Source organism: Nilaparvata lugens, chromosome 2 (assembly GCF_014356525.2).
Source record: "Nilaparvata lugens isolate BPH chromosome 2, ASM1435652v1, whole genome shotgun sequence".
In the NCBI taxonomy this organism is placed as follows: Eukaryota; Metazoa; Arthropoda; class Insecta; order Hemiptera; family Delphacidae; genus Nilaparvata; species Nilaparvata lugens.
Genome location: NC_052505.1, coordinates 7631671 through 7654817, shown reverse-complemented (window position 1 = coordinate 7654817; position 23147 = coordinate 7631671). Strand labels below are relative to the sequence as shown.

Genomic DNA, 23147 nt, shown 5'->3' with positions numbered 1-23147 from the left:
TTTTTTTCAAACTCTCTTAATTGATACTAGATACCTAAACTCGAAATATCACCAACGATAGGAACCTTTGTTGACTCCTAATTAACCTGGCTCATAATATCACAAAGTCTTCTTCTTATTTCTACATCCAAGGTCTAGGCTATAACGCCTGTTTGGACTCAAAAAAGCTAGTAATATCCTATCAATTTCTTCAATTTGGCTTTGATAAGATTGTGAATCTCAACAAAGTAATAACAATATTCAATTCAAAATTTATTTATTTTGCACATCAATACAAAAATTATGACAAAAAATAATTGTTTGTTTACATAATTTACCAAAATTATACAGTCAATGCAAACAACATCCTTCCACATACAACTGAATTCTATAATCCACACTCTTCTTAATTGCCACACTTCAATACTACTTTCAGAGAAGTAGGTCTCATTGACACATTTATTTCTGAAACAATTATTTGCGGCATTTGGCATTTACTATGAAAGGAGTGAAACTCATCATCATCATCGTCATGGATTAGGCTTTTCAAGCCTTTTCCGGCGTCCATCTCTGTCTACCGTCCGTCTCTGTCCTCGGTCTACCAATACTTCTTCTGCCTACCAGGTACCAGGCCGCTTTGTCCCGGCATCCTCGGAGGATATCTTTCAACTAATAACTTACATCACCCTAGGATGCACGCCTCCACGTTGGTGCGGCTGGATAACTCAATCCGATATGAAAGATAGGATTGTAGTGAACTGAAACGGAACAAAACAAACGGTCAACAGCTCTGAAGGCGTAGGTAGATAACACTTCCAAACGGTGGAAGAGGCGGATGAACCTGGGGGAGTTAACCCTGAGAACAAATCCTGCAGGCATGGAAGCAGCAAGATTGCGTCCCCATCATCAAGCTAGCCCAGCGCAGCGTTCGTAAAACCAAAAAAATATAGGAGTGAAATTAACAGGAATTATTACTTTTGATAGTGGTTCTAGAAGTTCAATCTTACTCAACAATAGTACCATCTTACTCCCGTGCAATAGTACAGTAGCCTACTTTTTATAAATTCCTTTCTAGGTTCGCATAGAATCATAGTCTATGAAACTGAACTATGCTGATCCTCGATACAGGAAATTCAAGTAGTGACTTTCAATTCTTTTAAAACCTGGAACCAGTGCGTTGCGTCAACTCTTGCATCTCGATCCACTTGAAGCCGTGAATGTGAATGGTGTCGCCTGCTGCTCAACATCGAACTATTCAATTAGGTGGAATGGTGGAGCTCACAGTTGGTTGGTGAAAGGCGCCAATCGATTACTGGAAATTGTTTCAAGCTTTGCACGTGTCATCAACATGAAGTTTTCGTTGGCATGAGACGAGCGTATTAAATTGAAAGCTTTTGAAATGCGAAATCCAATCTCGTGGCGCAGTTTTGAAGGACGTGTGGGATGAATGGAGACGCTTCATGTATGTGCATGTGAGTGTGTGTGAGTGTGCCAGGCTCTTTTGCAATTGGCGCAATCGATCAGAGAAGAGAGAACTCCAAGGAGCGGAATAAACTGCAAGGCGTTAGCAGGGCACAGCGCACTGTCGCAGACTCTCAGTCTGACTGCTTGCCACCTGAGCTTGATATTTTTGTTGCGTATTGAAACGTATCTCTGCTGAACTATCAAAGTCTGTTCACGTTTGAACAGGTTCGTCATTAAAACCTTCAAATCCTGAGAAAGAGTCATATATAATATGAAAGAGAATGGAGGAGATGAGGAAGAATACAAAGAACAACAACAATTCGAGAAACAAACGTTATTATGGAAATAAGAAAGACAAGAAGAGAAGGGGGGAGGATGAGTAAGTAGGTGAAGTAGTGAGAGGAGGATGAGGTGGAAAAGTATAGAGAGAATGAGATGAGAATGAAATGTAGAAACCGTAGGAGCTGCAAGACGGATGGGGGAGAAGGAAAAAGGAGAAAATATAAGAGAGGAGGAAGGAAAAGAAGAAAGAAGAAAAAGGAGAAGAAGAGAATACAAACATAAGGATGGGAATATGAGAGACAAGGATGAGGTGGGGAAGGATGAGGAAGTGGAGTTTTGAGAACATGGTAAGGTGAAGGGAGTATGATGGGTAGGAGGAGACGGAGGAAGAAGAAAAGTAGGAGGAGCAGAAGCAGCAAGATGAGGAAAAGGGAGAAGGAAAAAGGAGAAAGAGGAGAAGAAGAAAATACAAACATAAGGATGGAAATAAGAGAGATAATGATGGTGAGGATAAGGAGGTGGAGTCTTGAGAACAAGGTAAGCGGAAGGAGTATGGAGAGTAGGAGGAGATGGAGGAAGAAGAAAAGTAGGAGGAGCAGAAGCAGCAAGATGAGGAAAAGGGAGAAGGAAAAAGGAGAAAGAGGAGAAGAAGAAAATACAAACATAAGGATGGAAATAAGAGAGATAATGATGGTGAGGATAAGGAGGTGGAGTCTTGAGAACAAGGTAAGCGGAAGGAGTATGGAGAGTAGGAGGAGATGGAGGAAGAAGAAAAGTAGGAGGAGCAGAAGAAACAAGATGTGAGAAGGGTAAGGAGAAGAATAGGATAATGAAGAAGAGGAGATTGGGGAGGATGGTGAGATTAGGAGACAGTTGGGAATGAGATGGATAAGATAGGAAAAATTTTGAATAAAAGGTAGAGGAGACGGAGTAGGAGGAGGGCAGAGAAGTGGAAAAAAAGGAAAGTCAAAGAGAGGAAAACTCAAAGAGACGGTGGATTGAAAAGAGATAACTTTGAAGAGAAAGATTTCAGAATGGAAATGACATTATGCATGACACGATTTGGAAACGCAAGGATTAGGAGCCTTCGTTGGTGGGAGAAAAAACCTAGAAATTTGGTTTGGAACTTCTTATAGAATTAACCAGAAAGTGAAGCTGAGAAAGAACGAGCTGCGTCTTCAACTGACGAATCGAACCAAAGCAGATTATTCGGTTTTCGGATCATCAGTATCCCGATCCGTTCATGACCTATTAAAAAACGAACCACTCAAAGGAAACGAAAAGACATCTTTTATTTGAGTCAAGGAGCATGAAATTCACTGCCGAATTGGATTTTCTTTCAGAGTTGACTCTGGAGGACTCCCTACTCCAACATCATATTAATGATACTAATGAACTGGGTAACGAGAGAATGTCTGGATAGATGATGAGAGGATGTCTGGAGAAAAAATAACATAATTCCGGTTTTTCAGAAGGACAACATTTTCAATTAGATCATCTGAACATAAGATACAAGAAACCCGATCAGACCATTAGATGATGTCTTCCACCAATAATGGTGTTCGAAAACTTTCATGGGAATATTGAGAGAATTTAGAAAATATACTTGTATATATGATAACTTTCTAGACGGCATAGAATGTAAGATAATACTCGAGTTATCAAATAAAATTCTCGATCGAAGTCAAATTAATTCATACTCCTATTATTCATTTACCTATTGAGAAAATCCATGTTTTGTTTCAATTTTATTCTATTTTCATTCAAACTCACACCATAAACCCAAAATACAAATATCAAAGTCAAAAAGGGAAACAAAAAGCTTCAAGGTGGGATGTGTTGAAAAGAAAGAAATGAGGAAAGATTTCTAGCCAACTTCAGTTTCTAGCCAACAGAGAAAAGATAGCATAAGACCACAGATACCTATCCCATGGTATAGGTATTTTATGTTGCAAATTTCACTGTTAACTCAAGCCTTAGTATTCCTTTCTCATGTAGCTATGTAACGCTGGTAGTCTCTTATATTATATCTTTCTTACATTGTCACACGGCCAAAACAGTAATAGTAGACAGTAGTCAACAGTAATTGACTTGACTTAACAAAGAATCAGCTTGAAATTTGGGACATAAACAATCTTTACCATATGATATCTTCGTATTCTTGAACTACACTAATATAGTTAAATCTACATTAAACAAGCATGCTGGTTATACGAGTGTATTTCTCATTACAGAAGCAACAGGGTTACCTCATGAAATACTTCAATCAATAATTTGCGATTCACTCAACTCCTATAATTGAAGATTATTTATTAAATAATTTCAAGGTCCCTTATGAGTTTCGAAACTCTCAATTTCGATCAAATCAATTATTTATTGTTATCCATTTCCGATGGTAACCTAAATCCGATAACGACTTTTCCTATCTCCCCCAGATATTCCTCACAGAAGTTGCTCCTATCAAAACGCATTTCCATGATATTCTAGGGATCCTAGACTTATTCACCTCGATATATTCAACTGTCCGGATATATAACGGAATCCAATTTGGAATCAAGGCATTTACGGAGTTTTCAATCTCACAGATGTGATTGAGAGCCTAGAAGAGAAATTCCTCTCATCTTTTCCGATTTTCTCATAATGGAGCAAGTTCGGAAAAGTGTCAGGAGATCGAAAGACCATTAATCATGAGGTCTCTTCAAGCTTATCGGTGGGAGAAACAATCAACAAGAAAAATTATCAGGTTGCAGTGCGTGATAGATATGGAACAGTCTCATGAGATCAACAACAGCTCTGTAGACTAACCCGGCAGCTTGTAAAAAACGTTTTCATAATAATCGTTCATGGAATCATGAAGTAATTAGTGCAATGATAGACATAAGCGATAAATTTTTGCTATTAGAAAAAACGACTAGCAGTCAGATATTTTACAATAAATGAATTAATCACTTGGTTGTACAACCAAGAAGATGGCGAACCTGCCGAAAGATCTCGTTGTCACAGTGATATCAAGTTTATGAGTGATTAATTCATTTATTGTAAAATATCTGACTGCTAGTCGTTTTTTCTAATAGCAAATAGTTATTTGTGCAACTAGTGCGCAAAGTGTCAGTTTGCTGCACCGAAAGAAACGTTTACGCCCGAGCCGTAGGCGAGGGCGGAATGGTTTCTTGAGTGCAGCAGAGGAACTTTGCGCACGTATTTCACATTAAGTTTTTCCTACAGTTACCATTGAATATGAAAAGTGGGTAATTATGGGTAAAATTGCCTGAAATGCATCAAATGTTTTTCTGTGTAATTTTATTATTGATAAAAACCTTGATCCTAAAATCCTAAAGTCCTCGTTGTCCTTGGTTATAATATATAATGAATAATAATTAGCGCGTTGTGCTTCGTTGCACCTCTGCTCACTATAGCAGCCACAGCAGTCACTGTTACCAACTTCATTTTGATTTTTTGCACTGTTGCTCCATATAACCTACTAAGTATTTTGCGTTGCCATGTTGCAAATCTGGAGTGCAGAAAATTTTTTCCCGCACTAGAGCGGAAAAGTGATTCTTTGCGTTCTGTAATCAGTGCAGCAATGGCCACTTTTCAACGTAACTGTAGGAAAAAGTGATTTAATAATAAGCAGTTTGTGATGGAAAACAACATTGAAGAATAAGGGATAACTTATGAAGTATTCATATTGGAACATTTACTAGAACATGGTATTTAATGAATATTACCATAGAGAGAATATAGCGTAATATATATTGCCTTCCATGCAATATTTTCTATATGATATTACTGAATCTCACTTCTCATTCCTCATCATCATTCGTATGAAATACGTTCGAAATGTTGCCTAAAGTTGATTTCCATTCATACTACTTATCGATACGATGAGTATCCTCCTCTTCACCCTCTTCACCCTTTACTCCTTACCTTCATACCCTGCCTATTTCATGGGAACTGTGGTTCAAGGTAATTTAACTTCATAACATCAATCAATTACCATGTAACACCTTACCTAGGGATCATGTAACTGTTTCAAAACCTCTCCCCACAGTAATGGTCGATTAAGAAATTACTATGACGAAGTGCATGCACAGATTTGAAAGCATTTTCAGCAAGAGAACATGAAATATCCATGAATCCATGAATAGTATCAGGTTGTGATCATAATACCGAATTATCCTATCATACTGAATTGAGTAGCTGAATAAATTATTCTTTGTTGGTCCAGACTAACGTGAGCATTGAATTGAATCAATAACAGCCCGATTGACTGAATTGTAAATCACATTTTGAAAGTTGAGCCGGCCGCCAAATCTAGATTGGTTGGAGCGAGAAAAACTACTCGACGCGATTTGAAGTTACGAGTGTCGTGTGAAATTTATGAGCTTGTTTACCAAATGGGGTTGTGAGAGTGAGAAGCGAATAAATAATTCGAAACACAGATTTGATTTTAGACGGCAAAGCGCATGTGAATACTGATTGTAGGTGTGTTGGTGTGTGTTTGAATGTGTTGGTGTGATGTTGCAGGTGATAAGTTATGACTCAAGTCGGGGAGGAGTGAGTGTGATAACTGAGAAGGGCGAAGTGACTACCAGTTACCTGCTCATTCAGCATGCACGTCTCACTGACTCCGGCAAATACAGCTGTAGCCCTTCCAATGCGGACCTTGCTAGCGTCAGGGTGCATGTTCTCAATGGTGAGTCAACTGATTACTTATTTTACCCCCATCTACTTATCTATGGAGACTCCAGGTTATCTCTTGTGTATCTCCTTCACAAATACAGTAATTTATTCATCAAATCATCTATGTCTATTAAGAAATTATTCAATCCATAAAACTTCCTTGTTTTATTTGTATTGAATGTTATAGTATTCAATTTCGTATTGTAATTGTTTTTGATGAATGAACTTTGATTTGATTTCAATACAAAATCAGATAGACTATGAAAATACGGAGCAATATCACTCTATCTCATCAAAAAACAAAAATATCATCTGAAGTCAAAAATACGCAGCATTCCCATGCATCATTTTGTGCTACACAATACAATATATTTATTTATTCATTTTACAATTTATTATTACACTGAGCAAAAAGATAACTTTTATTCCAGCAATTGACATTCTGTTGGTAGTTTATAATTATTTTTTTTTTAATTCATCACCACCAGATGAAGATCAAATGTTATTCAACTGCTGATTGAATAAATATTGGAACGGATAACTTTCTAGTCCAGAGAGAATTCGAAAATTGGATTCTCTATTTCACCTTCCAATATACATTTGAAAAGCTCTTCTCAAGTGAACATTATTGTCAATTTCCAATTCCCTTTCAAAATCATATTCATTCATGACGCAATCTGTAACGAGAGCCTTGGCATATAGTTATGAAATTTTCATTTCATATAGTTATTTCATTTCGAAATTATCATTGATACAACCATTGTGTACTCGCCAAAATATCAATTACCGATGGCATTTCTCAGAATTTCAATTATAGAGATAATTTTAATAGAGCCTGCCTGGTCAGAATGGACCCGCTGTCATACGCCACAACAATAAGTTCAATTCAATTTCAGCAGAATTCGACATTCAGGTTATTATCAAAAAAATCATGCCTGTTATAAATCTATCATTAAAAAATTACCAATCTGAAATTAATTACGTTCCACTTTCATAATTTATTCAATGATTTCAAATACCCACTGTTGAATTATCGACTTTTCAGTGACAGACATAGTCTATCGAAAAAATATCAATATCAATACTTGTATAGCTGAGCAAGCTTCATCTCCTGATCATAATAGTTTTGGAAGTGATGTGAGATAGTTTTGAAGAACTTTGTAATAATATTCATTTTTTAATTAAGTGTTTAGACGCTGGGTTGAAAAATCGAGTGTATTGGTTCAATCCTCCATCAGTAAATTTAAGTTTTTAATTCAGTTTGTTGTAAGCAGCAGTGAATGATCAAAATAAATAAATCTTCTACAGAGACATTGAAGAGTATTTTCAATCACTTTCTAAGTTCATATTAACATAAAATAAGCTATTCAAAGATAATAGAGCTCTGACAGTCTTTTAATCGGCAAATCTTTCAAAATTGAGCCAAGTTGAGTAAGATCTCCAACGTTGACCAAAGATTAGTTTTTCAATACCAGAGTCGCAACCAATTAGACCCTTAGACCCTTCTAAGTAAACAATTTCGAAAAAGGGTACTTGGATTTTTATTTTTTATTTCTATTCAAGACTAGCACTAACGAAAAAAAGACATGAAGTTTTCCAATACGTGAAGATCGTGGGTCAGTTTAGTGGGCCTGAGCATGAAAGCCACCATCGAAAGAATGCAACAGTCCACTCTGCTTCTGCTACAAATTACTAATTTAGTGGAATGCATCTTGAAATGCCGTCAAGGGAAATAAAATTATTATACAACAAATAAATAAGACAGTCACAGCGTTTAAGGGTTTACTCAAATTGAGTACCCCTCCACAGGTCCAAAAACTCCCGAGAGCATCACGTTATATATTCTCTAATTTTCTAATCTTAATAAGTTTCCATTTTCTTGAAATCAATTCTAGAGATGAATAGCATTATTGGAGCAGTGTGGCTTTGATGCTCCAATCTTCTAAGAATACTAATCGATGTTGAATGCACTTCAGGAAGCGCGAGAATAAGGATCGAGCTTGAACCTCTTGAAAAGTGTAAGACTGTGGATGAAATTGTTCAAAGCTATATTTCACTTTAATAATAGAGAAATTAGGAAAGAACGGATAAAGGAAGGAAGAGCGTGAGTCGTTCAGATGGCATTGGTGGGTTGCATGTTTTTATAATTCCAGATAATGTCAGCCCTGAGCGGTTTGATAAACTAGAAGAAGCCTGTCTCAATGCTCGAACACGCGATGCCAAATTGAAATTCCTCCATCCACTTCTATTTGCTTCGCTCTGCTGTGTAATATCACTGCTGCCAACGAAATTTTCGCTATTCACTTTTTCTTTCACTCGCCTTCTTCTCGCATCGCGCCTTCACTCAGATCACTCCCACTATTCCAAAAATAATAAAAGAAAGTGAATCTTGCCCATCGATACCCTTCGACGTTACTATTAGAAAACGCTTCCATGTTATAAAGAACGCTTCGATATACCCCATAAATAATGGCATTCCTTTTTCTATTACATATATATGATTTTGGCAGACAAATATTATTTCCCTCACTGTATCTGTGAACGTTTCCAGTGTTGGGACGTATTTTTCTAGAATATACATAATATCGAAGAAGAGTTTTCCCTTTTCTTAGTTGCACAGGCAAGTCAATTCGATAAAGAGAATGAATCATATGCATTGGAGTTTATGAAATCATATAGCTATCTTATATCTATGATGGAATGCAACGATTTTGAACTAAAAGCAGTTTATGAAATCATTGATAGCTATCTAGATCATAAATCATAGATAGGTAAGCTATCTCCTCTCTATGATGAAATGCAACGATTGTGTCCACAAGATAGTTTATGAAATTCAATGTTACTTCGTCATGACATTAGAAGTCACCTGTACTTGATCATTTCTCTGCATTAGGCTATCATATTGAGTAAAGAAAGCACAACAATAAATAATATTTATATTGTTTGATTCGAACAGTACTGATGTGATATAGCAGTTCTCTTAAAACTTGTTTGGTCTCGTAACCCCTTTGAGACATCGATTTCACATTTCACCAGTCGACAAGCGGCAGAGATTTTTTCAGAGTACTACCTTTGAAAACTTTAAAACCAACTTTGCCTGATTGACAAGCATGTCAGACATTGTTTTTGAAGCATTTCTATGAAAAATCACTACAAACCATGTCAACATTCTTTCAAGTGGATATTCTCTTTTAGTACGGGAATATGTCAGAACTAACATTTTTCAGATGTGAAAAAACCTGGACATACAGGGCCGGTAGCCCTGATTGATTTGATACGAACTGCATGGAATTTAGTCTAGTAGCACAGTTACAATAAGGATTGTCAATCAGGGTATCTTCTGATAATTGATTATTTTCTGTCGTGGTTGAATCAAGATACAAATTCAGAATTTTATGGGTTATCACATTGATTCGCCTTCATAACACATTACACTGCAGTATCCAGAATAACATGCCAAATATACAGTGCGAGTAAGCGAGTTAATTTTACTCCAAGTAGAGGAGATGGAAAGTGAAAATGTCTTGATACTTGCAATGACCAGTTGTCACTATTTGAAAGTTTTTAAAATATAATCGAGAATCGGTTCCATATTGAAATCAATTGTTCAATTTATTATCTGACTGAAAAAATATGCTTCGAAAGTTATATGAACCATTAAACGAACTGTACATGCCTCCATCAATATTATAATTTCGATTTGAGATTAAATTTCTCTATATTTTACTTTACCGTTCGAAAATATAGAACTTCAATCTATAACAAGTTCCAGTTATCACTAATTCATCTGCACTCAATCTCTTACCTTAACTATAGAACTAAACCCACAGACATGAGAAAATCAACTATCGAAAATAAATCTACTTTCCCGTAAGCTTATTCACCAATCAACTTGAGAAATCAATAAGCTCTGCATTACTTTCGAATCTAGTATTTTCAACCTCAATTTCTATATCAAACAACGAAGGAGAGATACGTAGTGAGGAAGGTCATAGGGATCAAGTGCAATTTAAAGATCTCTGATTCGTGAGAATCCAACTGAATCAGTTCTATTCGAGGAACGCTTTCAGACTGTTTTCGTAGATAGGAATCTGCATTTTTCCTCTCTGAGCAGAGGATCTCCCCTTTTCACAGTATCCAATGGGATTTGGGAGCCAGATGATCTACAAAACTTTCTAAAAAGTTGACTTTCAAGGATAAGGCACGAGATGGAACAAAGTTTCAACGACAACGACAAACTAGATGCGGCGATGAGATGGTGCTGGGAGAAGAAATTGTGCTTTGCATGTAATCGACGAGAACCAACCGTTGGCGAAAAAATGAGAATTGCAAATATCTCTTTAGACAGAGTAATGGAAGCTATTTGCAGTGTCAGCGATTGGCAAACTCGTTAATGGCGCGCCGTTCAAAATTACCGACCTCATTTCATCAAAGTCGGAATGTCAGAGATATTAAAAACCTTCCGCTAATAGGACGTTCGGTGCTCTTGCATGCGCCGCCTTCCATGCTTTGTGCTCTGATTTCAATTCAATTACTTGTTTGGTAGAATGGAACACTTCGGTGGAATCGACAATAATGAAGCAATAATAGCCAATAATGTCGTGTACAAAACTGAGAAAAGTATTTCGAGAATTCCATTCAATTTCAAAGTCAATACAGTGTCAAGGTTATTATTGAGAAAAGGGAGTAGGTGAAATACAGGAAATAATAATATTGAGAATAAAAATGTTGATAAATTCATATTTAGAGAGTTCAAGAGCAAAACTAAGACAACATTTTGAGAATTCAGTGCAATTTTAAAGTAAATACAGTGTCAAGGTTATTATTGAGGAGTGGGAGTAGGTGAAATACGGAAAATAATGACATTGGGCATAGAGTGTGTATAAATTCATATTCAGAGAGTGTAGTTCAAGAGCAACATGAGAAACAAATCAAAGAGCAACATGAGAAACAAAGATTGGTGTACTAGAAGATCATTGTCTTGTTGTAGTGTTAAATTAGATTTTGTCTGCAAAAGGCTCAAATCATTTACTTGTTGATAACCACTTAAAGATCTACTGAAGATTATTCTCATCTTTTATCATCATTTTTCTTTTCACTCACACAGGAGCCTGGAACTACTTTGAGCATCACCGTCGACAAAATAAAAATTATATATTTATCTTTTTCTAATGGCATCGCTCACAATTCAATATCAATGGATGTTTGTTTAAAGTTGGCATTGAAAATAAAAAGAGAAATTATCAACTGAGAAATATCCATATTTATTATTTGAATACAGTGACTCATGAAATAATAGTAGTAATAGTAACAGTCATAATATAACAATATTTCAAGATCAATAATTTCCGTTCACAATAGTTTAATTCAAACTCTGAAACTCATTGCAATTCTCAATTCTACAGTCTTCTAATAGTCTGGCATCCGATCAGTACTATTGTTAGAAGAAAAAAATATGATTATAGACAGTTATATGTATAATATTATTTTCCACATTATCCTTTCCAATATTGTGAGGGAAAAATGCATGAAATATTCTTACATATCACAAGCAGTTGTGATCCGATTATCAGATACACATACACATACACATACACATACATATCACATACATTGGCCAAATCCTATGAGAGCTCAATTTGTGTACACATAGCTGTGGTCAGGTCATATCATGAGAAGACCAAATACGGCTTTTGATGTCAAATTCCTGAGGCTTGCACAAATGATATTGGCTCTATCGACCTTGCTACAACACGGCCTCTGTACTTCCACATCCACTTAGAAAATTCCACAAAATAAATTCCCACCTATAGCGCTATTTTTCACCCACGAATCTTTTTAATACATTCAAAAATATCCACACTTCTCTACTTCATATGAAAATTGTAAGCTGGCACTTCATATCAAATACTCATTGAATTCAAAATCAGTTTTTTTATTCAATATTTTACTGCAAAGTCACTATAACTATTAGTATACTGATAGAAAGTAAAATTTTGAGCTGGTTTTACCCATACATCACAAGTACAATCCCTGGTCATTATGTCGATAACACTTCAGTAACTCTTCAGTGAAGAAAACACACTAAACAAAGAAATGACATTTTATTCACAAATGAGGTAGAATGCATGCAAAGGAACTAATACATTATAACAAATTTGTGAATGTTTCCCCACGTACACAAATATGTGGCAATCACTCAAAATTTACTTAAGTGGATTACAATAATAATATCAAGTGACCTGGCTGGCTCAGGTCTGATGTCAGAGTTTTCAAGTCGCAACTGATTAATTTCAGGGCCTCTGACATGACCTTACAACAGCTTTTTAGACAGCCAGGACCGACGAATTAACGTATCCATGGGGAAATATAAACTCAATGGTGAATTTCGTATTATGTGATTGTTATAAAATAATGCATTTTGATTGATCAATTTTCATAGAATCTTTGCAATTTGGTGCAAAACAGAGAGGGGAATTGGTGAGTGAAATTACTAGAGGGAAGACGATTAGACATTGTGGAATCCTACATAAGGATTATAATGATTATAGTAATATGTTAATTATATAAGGAGTATAGATTACTTCAAATTTGATTGAAGATTAGATTATAGATCTCATTTCAATTTTTGTATTTTTGCAGGTGAGAGCCCAGCAGCCATGCAGACAGGCTCAGCCGGTCTGTCCAACAGCTCGTTCAATCTGCTGACGCTGCTGTTGCTCTGCTGGACCTACACGGCTCTCATCGAGCAGATCCGCCTCAATCCGGGTCATTGTACGAGATAATATTAATCTGTAAATTTATTACCGCCAACGATTCCATCAAACATTTCCACCTTTGCTCTGTGCTTACACAGGTGCCAATGTAAATCATGTAAATTACTTAAGTACGGTACTCATCATTGTTCTCACTAGCATTCTGTAAGGCCTTCGAAGATTCGTGTGCGAGGAATGATTCAGGGGCATTATTGGTTTCAAATTTTAAGTATCATCGTTGAGAGTGATCCTCAATCGGAAGTTGAGAATTATTCTGATAAGGGTTCATTTTATACAATAAGATTGTTATTACTGGTTCCAAACTGTGCCTGTACAGTTTAACGAGGTACCATCGTTAAGAGTGATCCAGCCGGATTCTGATAAGGACTCATTTGATACAAAAATATACTATTATTATTGGTTTCAAATTGTACCTACCATAGTTGAGAGTGATCCTAAATCAGAGGTTGAAAATTATTCTGATAGGGAATCATTTGATACAATAGGATACTATTATTATTGGTTTCAATATTGTACTTATCATGTGTCATCGCTAAGAGTGACTGTAAATCGGAGATTGAGAATTTTTCTGAAAAGGGCTCATTTGTTGTTATTTCTCATTATTATTTGATTGGTATCAACGTTCAGAAAGATTTACTCCGACAGATTTTGTGATCTTGAGTGATAGATACTCATTACATGCCCCAACACTTTACAAATGGTGAAGATATTTTTTGCATAAATAAAGTGTCAGATTAACTAATTTATTTAGTTGTACGGACGAACGAGTGATGTTAATTATTATACAATTTCTAATGATATTCACAATAATATGGATTGAACAAACTTATTTCCAATACTATATAAATCATTATAATGAGCATAGTTTAGAGTTGAAGAGACATAAGAGTAAAGGTTATCTTGAAAAAAGTAAATAACAATTGCATTTGTTAGTAGGATACAATCTTCAGGATTGAAAGGGGGGTTTTCCATCAGGAAAAAAGTTTGCTGCCAAAGTGTTAATGTTGACGTTATTTTTCAAATCTTTACTTGTTATCACTAACTATTTCGATAAAACTTTCTATTGTTTCATATTGTATCTTGTAACAAAATAATAGCATAGTCTTAATTCAACAAGCTCATGAATGCTACATCATGTATATACTATGAGAAGCTATGATGTACTATCATTTTCTCTGCTCCCAACAATAAGAATTGTTTGGTGGAGAAAAGAGTTTGCTATTGAAATCTTGATTGTACTCTCAACCATTTCCGTTAAAAATAGATTATAATGTTAATATAGTTACAATCACTTAATTCATAACATTGAATGAAAAAGACTGAGAAATTTTCAAAAACCACTGATTTATTGATAATTAGAAAGACCAGTTTCGGTTATTACACCATAACATTGTCAATCTCTGATAAACCATCTTCATCTGTCATCTGAGTTTATCAGAGATTGACAATGGAGTAATAACCGAAACCGGTCTTTCTAATTATCAATAAATCAGTGGTTTTTGACAATTTCTCAGTCTTTTTCATTCAATATGAATAATTACCACAATATCAACTTCTCAACTACACAAAAAGTAATTCATAACGAATACTTTATACTACAGCTCTTTCATTACTTAATTTCACATGCAAAATTCTGAAAGACGCTTATCAGATTATATTACTTTTATCAGAAAGTGTTCATAGACTTCCTCATTGAATGAAATGTACAGAGTATAGTGTTGGCTTTTGGTATGTTCAACATGGCCAATCAATTCTTAATAATATGCTCCTCACATGCATGTATATGCGTAAAAGGTGATTGAGAGCTACAGTCATAATATTATGGAGAATTTTAGAGCAGAGCCATTTATTCTCATTTCAACGAAAACAAACTAAATGAAAAAATTTTGAATTATAATCCAGTTTGTTATTTAGTATAAATAGTATTCTCAGTATTGTTTAATAAAGCATTTAAAGACACGTTCCTATTCAATTGCTTGCTACTCAAATAGTTATTTGTGCAACTAGTGCGCAAAGTGACAGTTTGCTGCACCGAAAGAAACGTTTACGCCCGAGCCGTAGGCGAGGTTGGTTTCTTGAGTGCAGCAGAGGAACTTTGCGCACGTATTTCACATTAAGTTTTTCCTACAGTTACCATTGAATATGAAAAGTGGGTAATTATGGGTAAAATTGCCTGAAATTCATCAAATGTTTTTCTGTGTAATTTTATTATTGATAAAAACCTTAATCCTAAAATCCTTAAGTCCTCGTTGTCGTTGGTTATATATAATAGTAATAATTAGCGCGTTGTGCTTCGTTGCACCTCTGTTCACTATAGCAGCCCAGTCACTGTTACCAACTTCATTTTGATTTTACTGCACTGTTGCTCCATATAACCTACTAAGTATTTTGCGTTGCCATGTTGCAAATCTGGAGTGCAGAAAAATTTTTCCCGCACTAGAGCGGAAAAGTGATTCTTTGCGTTCTGTAATCAGTGCAGCAATGTCCACTTTTCAACGTAACAGTAGGGAAATAGTTATTTGTGCAACTAGTGCGCAAAGTGACAGTTTGCTGCATCGAAAGAAACGTTTACGCCCGAGCCGTAGGCGAGGGCGGAATGGTTTCTTGAGTGCAGCAAACGAACTTTGCGCACGTATTTCACATTAAATTTTTCCTACAGTTACCATTGAATATGAAAAGTGGGTAACTATGGGTAAAATTGCCTGAATAATGTAGTAGTGTTTGAATGGCGGGGGGCAGCTGTGTGGTGTGTGCTGTGGTGGCACTGTGCTGTCGTTGTCCTCCATTATAATATATAATAGTAATAATTAGCGCGTTGTGCTTGGTTGCACCTCTGCTCACTATAGCAGCCACAGCAGTCACTGTTACCAACTTCATTTTGATTTTGCTGCACTGGTGCTCCATATAACCTACTAACTATTTTGCGTTGTCATGCTGCAAATCTGGAGTACGCAAAGTACTCACTTTGCGCACTAGTGCGGAAAAGTGATTCTTTGCAGCCTGCAATCAGTGCACAAATGGTCACTTTTCAGGGTATCTGTAGGAAAATAATATTATACTTCAATATTCTTGATGGACGAATAATGTTAAAAAATTATTCAGTACAGAAAAACTCGTAGCGATTGCCACTCTTAATCAAAAGCATCACATTTTCTGAAAGTAAGTTCTTTCTATACATTTACTCATATCAGTTACATTTTTCAATAATCTATGAGAATTTAATTCTTTTTACTCAACATTTTCTGAGAGTATCGACTTTCTATACTCATATAAGTTGAATTCTTCAATAATTTCTGAAAACTTAATTCTTCTACTACATTAGCCAAAAAGTTCATGCCACCATTATATCTGATTAGTTAAGATTTTTTGTGTTTATGGAAAATCTCATCACATGGACAGGTATATTCCAATGTTCCCATAAAAGGGAGTGGTTCATTCAGGATCTAGGGATATTTTAGACCATAAATACTTCATCTGGACAAGTTGGAGAAAATTAAGTGTATTCATATTCTAGAATCGATTTCTTGATTCGACGTAATCCTGGAAAGAACATTTTTAAGCTACTACCTACTTGATGTGGAAAGGGACTCACTCCTTAAATTGAAAACATTCCTTAGAATTTAATTATCATAGTGTCGCAGTGTGGAAAACATGGAGTTTTCAAACCGATGAAATGAATGTTGATGAGCAGTTTTTTAAATGATATTTTCTCTGGGTGATTCAATGTGAAACTCTTCTCAGTGATATATCTATAATTTATAATACTTGTACAGTGTATATTATTAAGTTTTTCATTCCAGAAACTCAAGAAGTTTGAATACCTCTATAACAATTAGCCTATGATATTTATTGTAATGAGCTGGAAAATAATATGTAACCAATTTGGTAAGACATGTTATGTTACCAATTTTCACAAGAATCTTTATTATTGCGATGTTTGAATTCAAATGTTTAGATATGATTGAGATGATTATTGATGTGAATAATCCATGGCAATACAGAATTGAATTCATGTTTTGATTCACAATTCATTCAAACGGAATCAATATTAACGAGAATGTTTGGGTAACTAGATTGACCGAGCGAGTTATTCCAAATGCATATTTTTGACTGTTGAGATATATACGATAATGACTTGTAAATATAGAAGATGTAAATTTTACTGTTGGAAAGTGTCATCCATTGTTGATTGATGAGAGTCAATAAGTTTACAACTAAAGTATATATTGGAAGATAAGTTATAAAGTAATTTTTACTACTAGCATATAGAAACTATGTACGATGAATTAGGTATTCATTATATTCCATATTGATGATTGAAATGTGATTTGTCCACAAATTCATACCAATCGATACGAGTTCACTCTTTGTAATAAGAATGTAAATTAAGATTTTGTAAATATTTCAATAAATAATACATGTATGTCTAATAAAAGAATTTAAACTCTGTTATGGAAATGATATTATAGACTGTTTCATTTTATGTTATTTTGAATCATGAAGTTGCTTTTTGTAAATGTATAAAGAATAAAATGTATTTTATATAATTTAAACTTCCCATTATTTAAGCGCATAACCTTTTGACAGATACATTTTTCAATTTTTTCAATTCAAAAAATAATTTATTCCGCACAACATAATATTATTACAAAACATTGTACCATCCAACAATACAAAAAAATACTAATGAAAATTATATGTTTTGCTTCAGATGACAAAAACATAAAGCGAAATAAATATGAGCACACCTAGGCATAATCCCTATTGGAGTGCACTTCTCTTAAAATAAAATAAATTTAAAGACTAGAGTAGTAGGACCGCTACGCTCTACACAAGAAATAAACTTTATTTATGTGAAAATTAATAATTATAAATTTACCAGTGTTACGGTCTTCATAATGCGTATCATACAGGTAATCTATTATAACAATTGTAATGTTATTGAATGAATTTCCATTGATTTTCATTGAAAAAATTAAGTTAAATGAAAAAAATAATATAGTAGAATAAATAAAATTATTCAAAAATGTTCTCAGTGGACAGCGAATTAAATTATGAAAACAGAAAGACAGGGAAAAAACCACTGACTCAAGAATAAGATGATACTGCCTTATATTTATACTAATGTACAATCCTCAAAAAAGATTCACAGTCATTCAATGTGAACAGATAGAACTTCAAATTTTTAAGAAATATATTGAATGGGACTGAGGTATTAAATTTTCTTGAAATCAAATTAAACATTCTAGGTACATTGAAAGAAAATGAATGTTGAAAAATTGTTAAATTAGATTGGGGAACTTGAACTACAACATATTCTGACACTTGTGATTATTATCAAAGAGCATGGCTTCAATAATTTTTGTTAGAAGCTACTTTCTAATAGCAATCACTTAATTTTGTATTCAGTAACATCCATTTGATTGATAAATAAAAATTTACGTGATGTTTTTCGAATATGGTTCTTCTCTGTGAAACTTGAAGATCACTTCTTTAGCAAATTCGCTTTTCAAAGGGATGGATGTTTTCTAATAAAGTAGAGAGTATTAATAATGCGTTTCGCTATCAAATTTCGAATTATTCAGAAAGCTTTCACGAGAGGGCGCTCTGTACGAAATATGAACGGAGACCAATCCAATTCCTCTGATTGAAAACTTGGTCGTACGATTGAGAAATTGTGTGCAAGTGAAATAATTCACTGGCCGCATATTATAGCAATCTGCAACAAAGTGGAATGCTTTAATGTAGGCTGGCGGTTAGCAAACAAGAGTGATAAAAAAGTTTGAAAATAATTTATCAGATTCCTGCGTCAGTGAAAGACACTGTTGAACAAGGAAGAACTAGCAGCAAGCCTATTGAATATATAATAACTTGCTGGGTCCCGCTGCATAAACAAGGTGATGCAGTAAACCCCATCTTTTGGAGTACACAGTCACATGACACTTTTTTGCCAGGGAAATCCCTGGTTAGTTTTTATGCTCGTTCCTGACAAGCTTACAACACAATAAAGCCCAGTAATGGGAATACGTTGGTTCTGTCTCAATTACACAGGAAACGTGCAAATTGTCACCTTTAAACAAAACGGCTGATGTCAATTTATCAGTCTAATTTATTGTATGTCTGTACAATTAATAAGGCATCAGTGATACTGAAAATCCACATTTGAAATGAGCTGAACACTGAAAATAATTGACAGATATAATAATATGACTCACTGTGAAAGTTGTGATATCTGACAAAAAAAATCTCAAGAGAGAACCTTTGCACCACCAAAACTACTCGAATATAATTTTTTTTCTGAACATCTTGGTCCAATCATGTAGAAAGGACCTTTCGCGAGAAAGGTTTTTCATCAGATTATGATAGATATTTGTTCTTATCCCGCACAATTTTAATAAGCTATTTGAAAAATCAAACTATTTCGATTGATAAAATGGACGCCAGCCATTGATAAGACTGTATATTTTGTAATAATGCTAGAGATGGGAATTCAGTAACAAATTCTCCTTTTATTTTTGGATTGATCATACACGTTCTCTGTCACATGGATTTGACGCGGCATGTTGAGCTTTCCCCCCTTGGGCTATGTTCTCGTACAAAACAAACCTGCCATTCTTTCCCAATCACATGTTTTCTATTCAAAATCAATATCCGCTACGTTTTCCAGCATGTGACAATGGGAATGGTCTCTAAGCATCATCATATAGCTTGACACGATACATAGGAAGATGAAAAATCATTCATCCTAAATATTTCGATCAGTGAAATCATTTTTCAGCCAAAAGTGAATGTTATATTTTTTCATTCGAGACTGTCAATATGCTTTACTTTTCCAATTTATCATTACTGATTCAGAGGTGAACAGACGCTTCTTGATCGAAGATGTAAATTCCTCTCAATCAATTACAACCCTTCCCGAACAACTAAACCCTATTTCAACTCCACCCAACTACATGAAATTGTGGTGAGGAGTTCAGGTATTCGTTTGTATAATTTACTGCCAGCTTGCTTAAAGGAAGTAACCGGTAAACATTTTCATATTAAACTGAAAAAAGAATTGCTGTACATATGTGCTTACTCTGTTCAGGAGTTCAGAGAGCACTATCAACCTCGAGATTGTAGATAGTAAAATCTTTTCAGAATTGTTTAGAGACATGAAAAATCCAAACACCCCTTTACAGTGGGTCAGTGGCTGCAATGACATAAAAAACTCAATCAAGTGTTGTATCATAAATAGAATATATTACATAAAACTAGATAGATAATATAACACGATAAGACTAGTATTATTTATCTATGGTTGTGCCTTCTTAAGTCTCTCTTTGTTCGAATGGAACGATAGAATCTTTCAATGGACGTACTGTATTTTTTATCCACAGTTGATAATTTGTGCTGGGACTCTCATGCACAGGTGAAAATCTCTTCACACCTAGCATAGCGTAGCTAGAATACATCTTCGGAAGACATAGCCGTCCTACCTCCTAATGGTAAATCCACGCTGCACTGGTGAATAGAATGATTCACATCAGGAGATACGACGGTTACATATATTAATCATGATTAAAATTTAACAGGCCATTGTGCAATCGGGCTTAACCTCCTCACCTAATATCGTTTACAATAGGGATTGCATTTCCTTTCATGGATGAAACCCAGATAAGCCTTTTTTATTAGTTATTAGAATGGAATAACTCAAATTTTCAGTGGAAAATAGCTTAGTTTGGCGGGATTCGAGCCCACGACTAGACACAGAGATAGAAGACTATGGTTACTATAGTCCTCTAGTCAATGTTGATTTTTTGAAGGGACGGTTTCAAGGATCCAAAGGTTCAAAGAACCTAACACGTCAGCTGAAGCTTATTGTGTGTCCTATAGCCCGCTAGACTAGCCCAGCATTATACAGAGTGGGTGGAAAGCCCGAGAACGGCTTAATATTTCATACACAAAGGTTATTTGACGGTGGGTGTTAGGGGATCCTACTCGAATTGAAAATACTACTTTACTATGACTTCAAAAATCTGGTCCGCCATATTGAATGCAACTTTATTATTTTAAATAGGAAGATGGTCATGCGATACGAAATTTAAGGAAAAAAGAATGGTGAAAACCGCACATCGATATCTCAAACTGTTCAGAAGATATTCACATTATTAATCAATATCATGCATATCAGAAATGAAATAGATAAGTGGTATTGATTAATAATGTGAATATCTTCTAAACGGTTTGAGATATCGATGTGCGGTTTTTACCATTCATTTTTTCTTGAAATTTCGTATCGAAATCATGTATCGCATGACACCCTTCCTATTTAAAATAATAAAGTTCCATTCAATTATGGCGGATCCAAGATGATGGACCAGATTTTTGAAGTCATAGTAAAGTAGTAATTTCAATTTGAGAGGGATCCCCGCTCACACCCACCTTGGAATCACAATCTTTTATGAGATACTGAGTCGTTCTCATACTTTTTTCTCTCCTTTCTGCTTTGAATAGTATTGATTAATAATGTAAATATCTTCTGAACGGTTTGAGATATCGATATGCGGTTTTCACCATTCTTTTTTTCTTAAAATTTAGTATCGAAATCATGTATCGCATAACCACCTTCCTATTAAAACAATAAAGTTGCATTCAATATGGCGGATCAGAGATGGCGGACCAGATTTTTGAAGTCACAGTAAAGTAGTATTTTCAATTTGAGTAGGATCCCCAATCACACCCACCGTCAAATTACCTTTGTGTATGAGATATTCAGCCGTTCTCGGACTTTTCACCCACTCTGTATATAACACCTCCTTAAAACTCTGAAACCTTGAGACCAACTGATGGGAGATAGAGTATGTGGATGTACAGAGTAGTACACTCAAATTTACACTAGGAACAGAAAGATGTTTTGGAATTTCACCTTACTACAAATATATATGTTGAGCCTCATATTACTCGTAGTTAAGCCTTGTTTGATATGTTGAATATAGTTTATTTTTGAGATCATCAACTATGAGAAAAAACATTTCAGATTCAATCAGTTCAAGAAGGCATTGATATTTCACTGTTTGTTTTCCATAATCAATTAAACCATGTAGAATGTCAAGCCACAACTCAATTATCCATTACTACTGAACCAATTTTACAATTTTATCACAACTATAATTCAACACTTATCATTATGAATATCAGGGTTGATCCAAAAATATTGCTATCTACAAATAAAACTTACAGCTAACAATACTAGCTTATACAAGCTTGAACAATAAAATATGCGCCATTTCCCCTTCTATGCAGGATATTCTACTCTTATCAACTCGAGATTTTTCTTAACAATAACATGTATGATAATAGGTGGAGTATGCTCTAGCGAATTTCCACTGAGAATATCACACTCAAGATAAGCTAGGCAAGGAAAGATAGGTGGGAAGAAACGGACATGAAAAACAAAACTAGGCAACTTTATAAACATGTTTCTGCATCAAACTTTCATGAACCAGTGCAACAACCATAGACTGACTATCTTGGAATAATGAATGAGCTTTCTATAAAGTCAGCAGAGCTCCAGTATTTGCATTCGTTGCCTGGATTTTCAAGACAATTTCGCTACTTGCTCAACTTTTTATTTATGCGACTTAAAATGAGCACAGTCGCAAGCTCCTTCACTGGTGAAAACAAGTTTTTCGACTCAAGCTTTTATATCTCCTCTGAATCAGCATTTGCAAAAATTAGAGGTTTTTATTTTCCAGTAGGGTTCTACCACATTTTAATTCTCCTACTGCTGCAGCACTGAATTCAATCGATACCCAAGGAATTACTATAGCAAGCCGAAGAATATTATTCAATAGATCTCTCACTCAGTTTTAGTTTTAGTTTAGTTTTTAGTTTTAACATTAGTTTTATCATTGGTATGAGAGTATGAGGTGTCAAGCACCTAACCTAACCTAACCTAACCTAACCTAACCTAACCTAACC

The 23147-nt window shown here is 35.0% G+C and overlaps 1 protein-coding gene across 2 annotated transcripts in view; it reads left to right on the top strand.

Moving 5' to 3' along the window:
* LOC111048057 (protein sidekick-like) overlaps nt 1-13530 on the top strand; it is a 273765-nt gene extending 260235 nt beyond the window's left edge. For both annotated transcript variants that reach the window (XM_039420460.1, XM_039420458.1), the window contains 2 exons: nt 6253-6421; nt 13051-13530. In XM_039420460.1, coding sequence (XP_039276394.1) covers nt 6253-6421; nt 13051-13193 — 312 coding nt within the window. In that variant the 3' untranslated portion in view covers nt 13194-13530. The remainder of the gene's footprint in view (nt 1-6252; nt 6422-13050) is intronic.
* The last annotated feature ends 9617 nt before the right edge of the window (nt 13531-23147 follow it).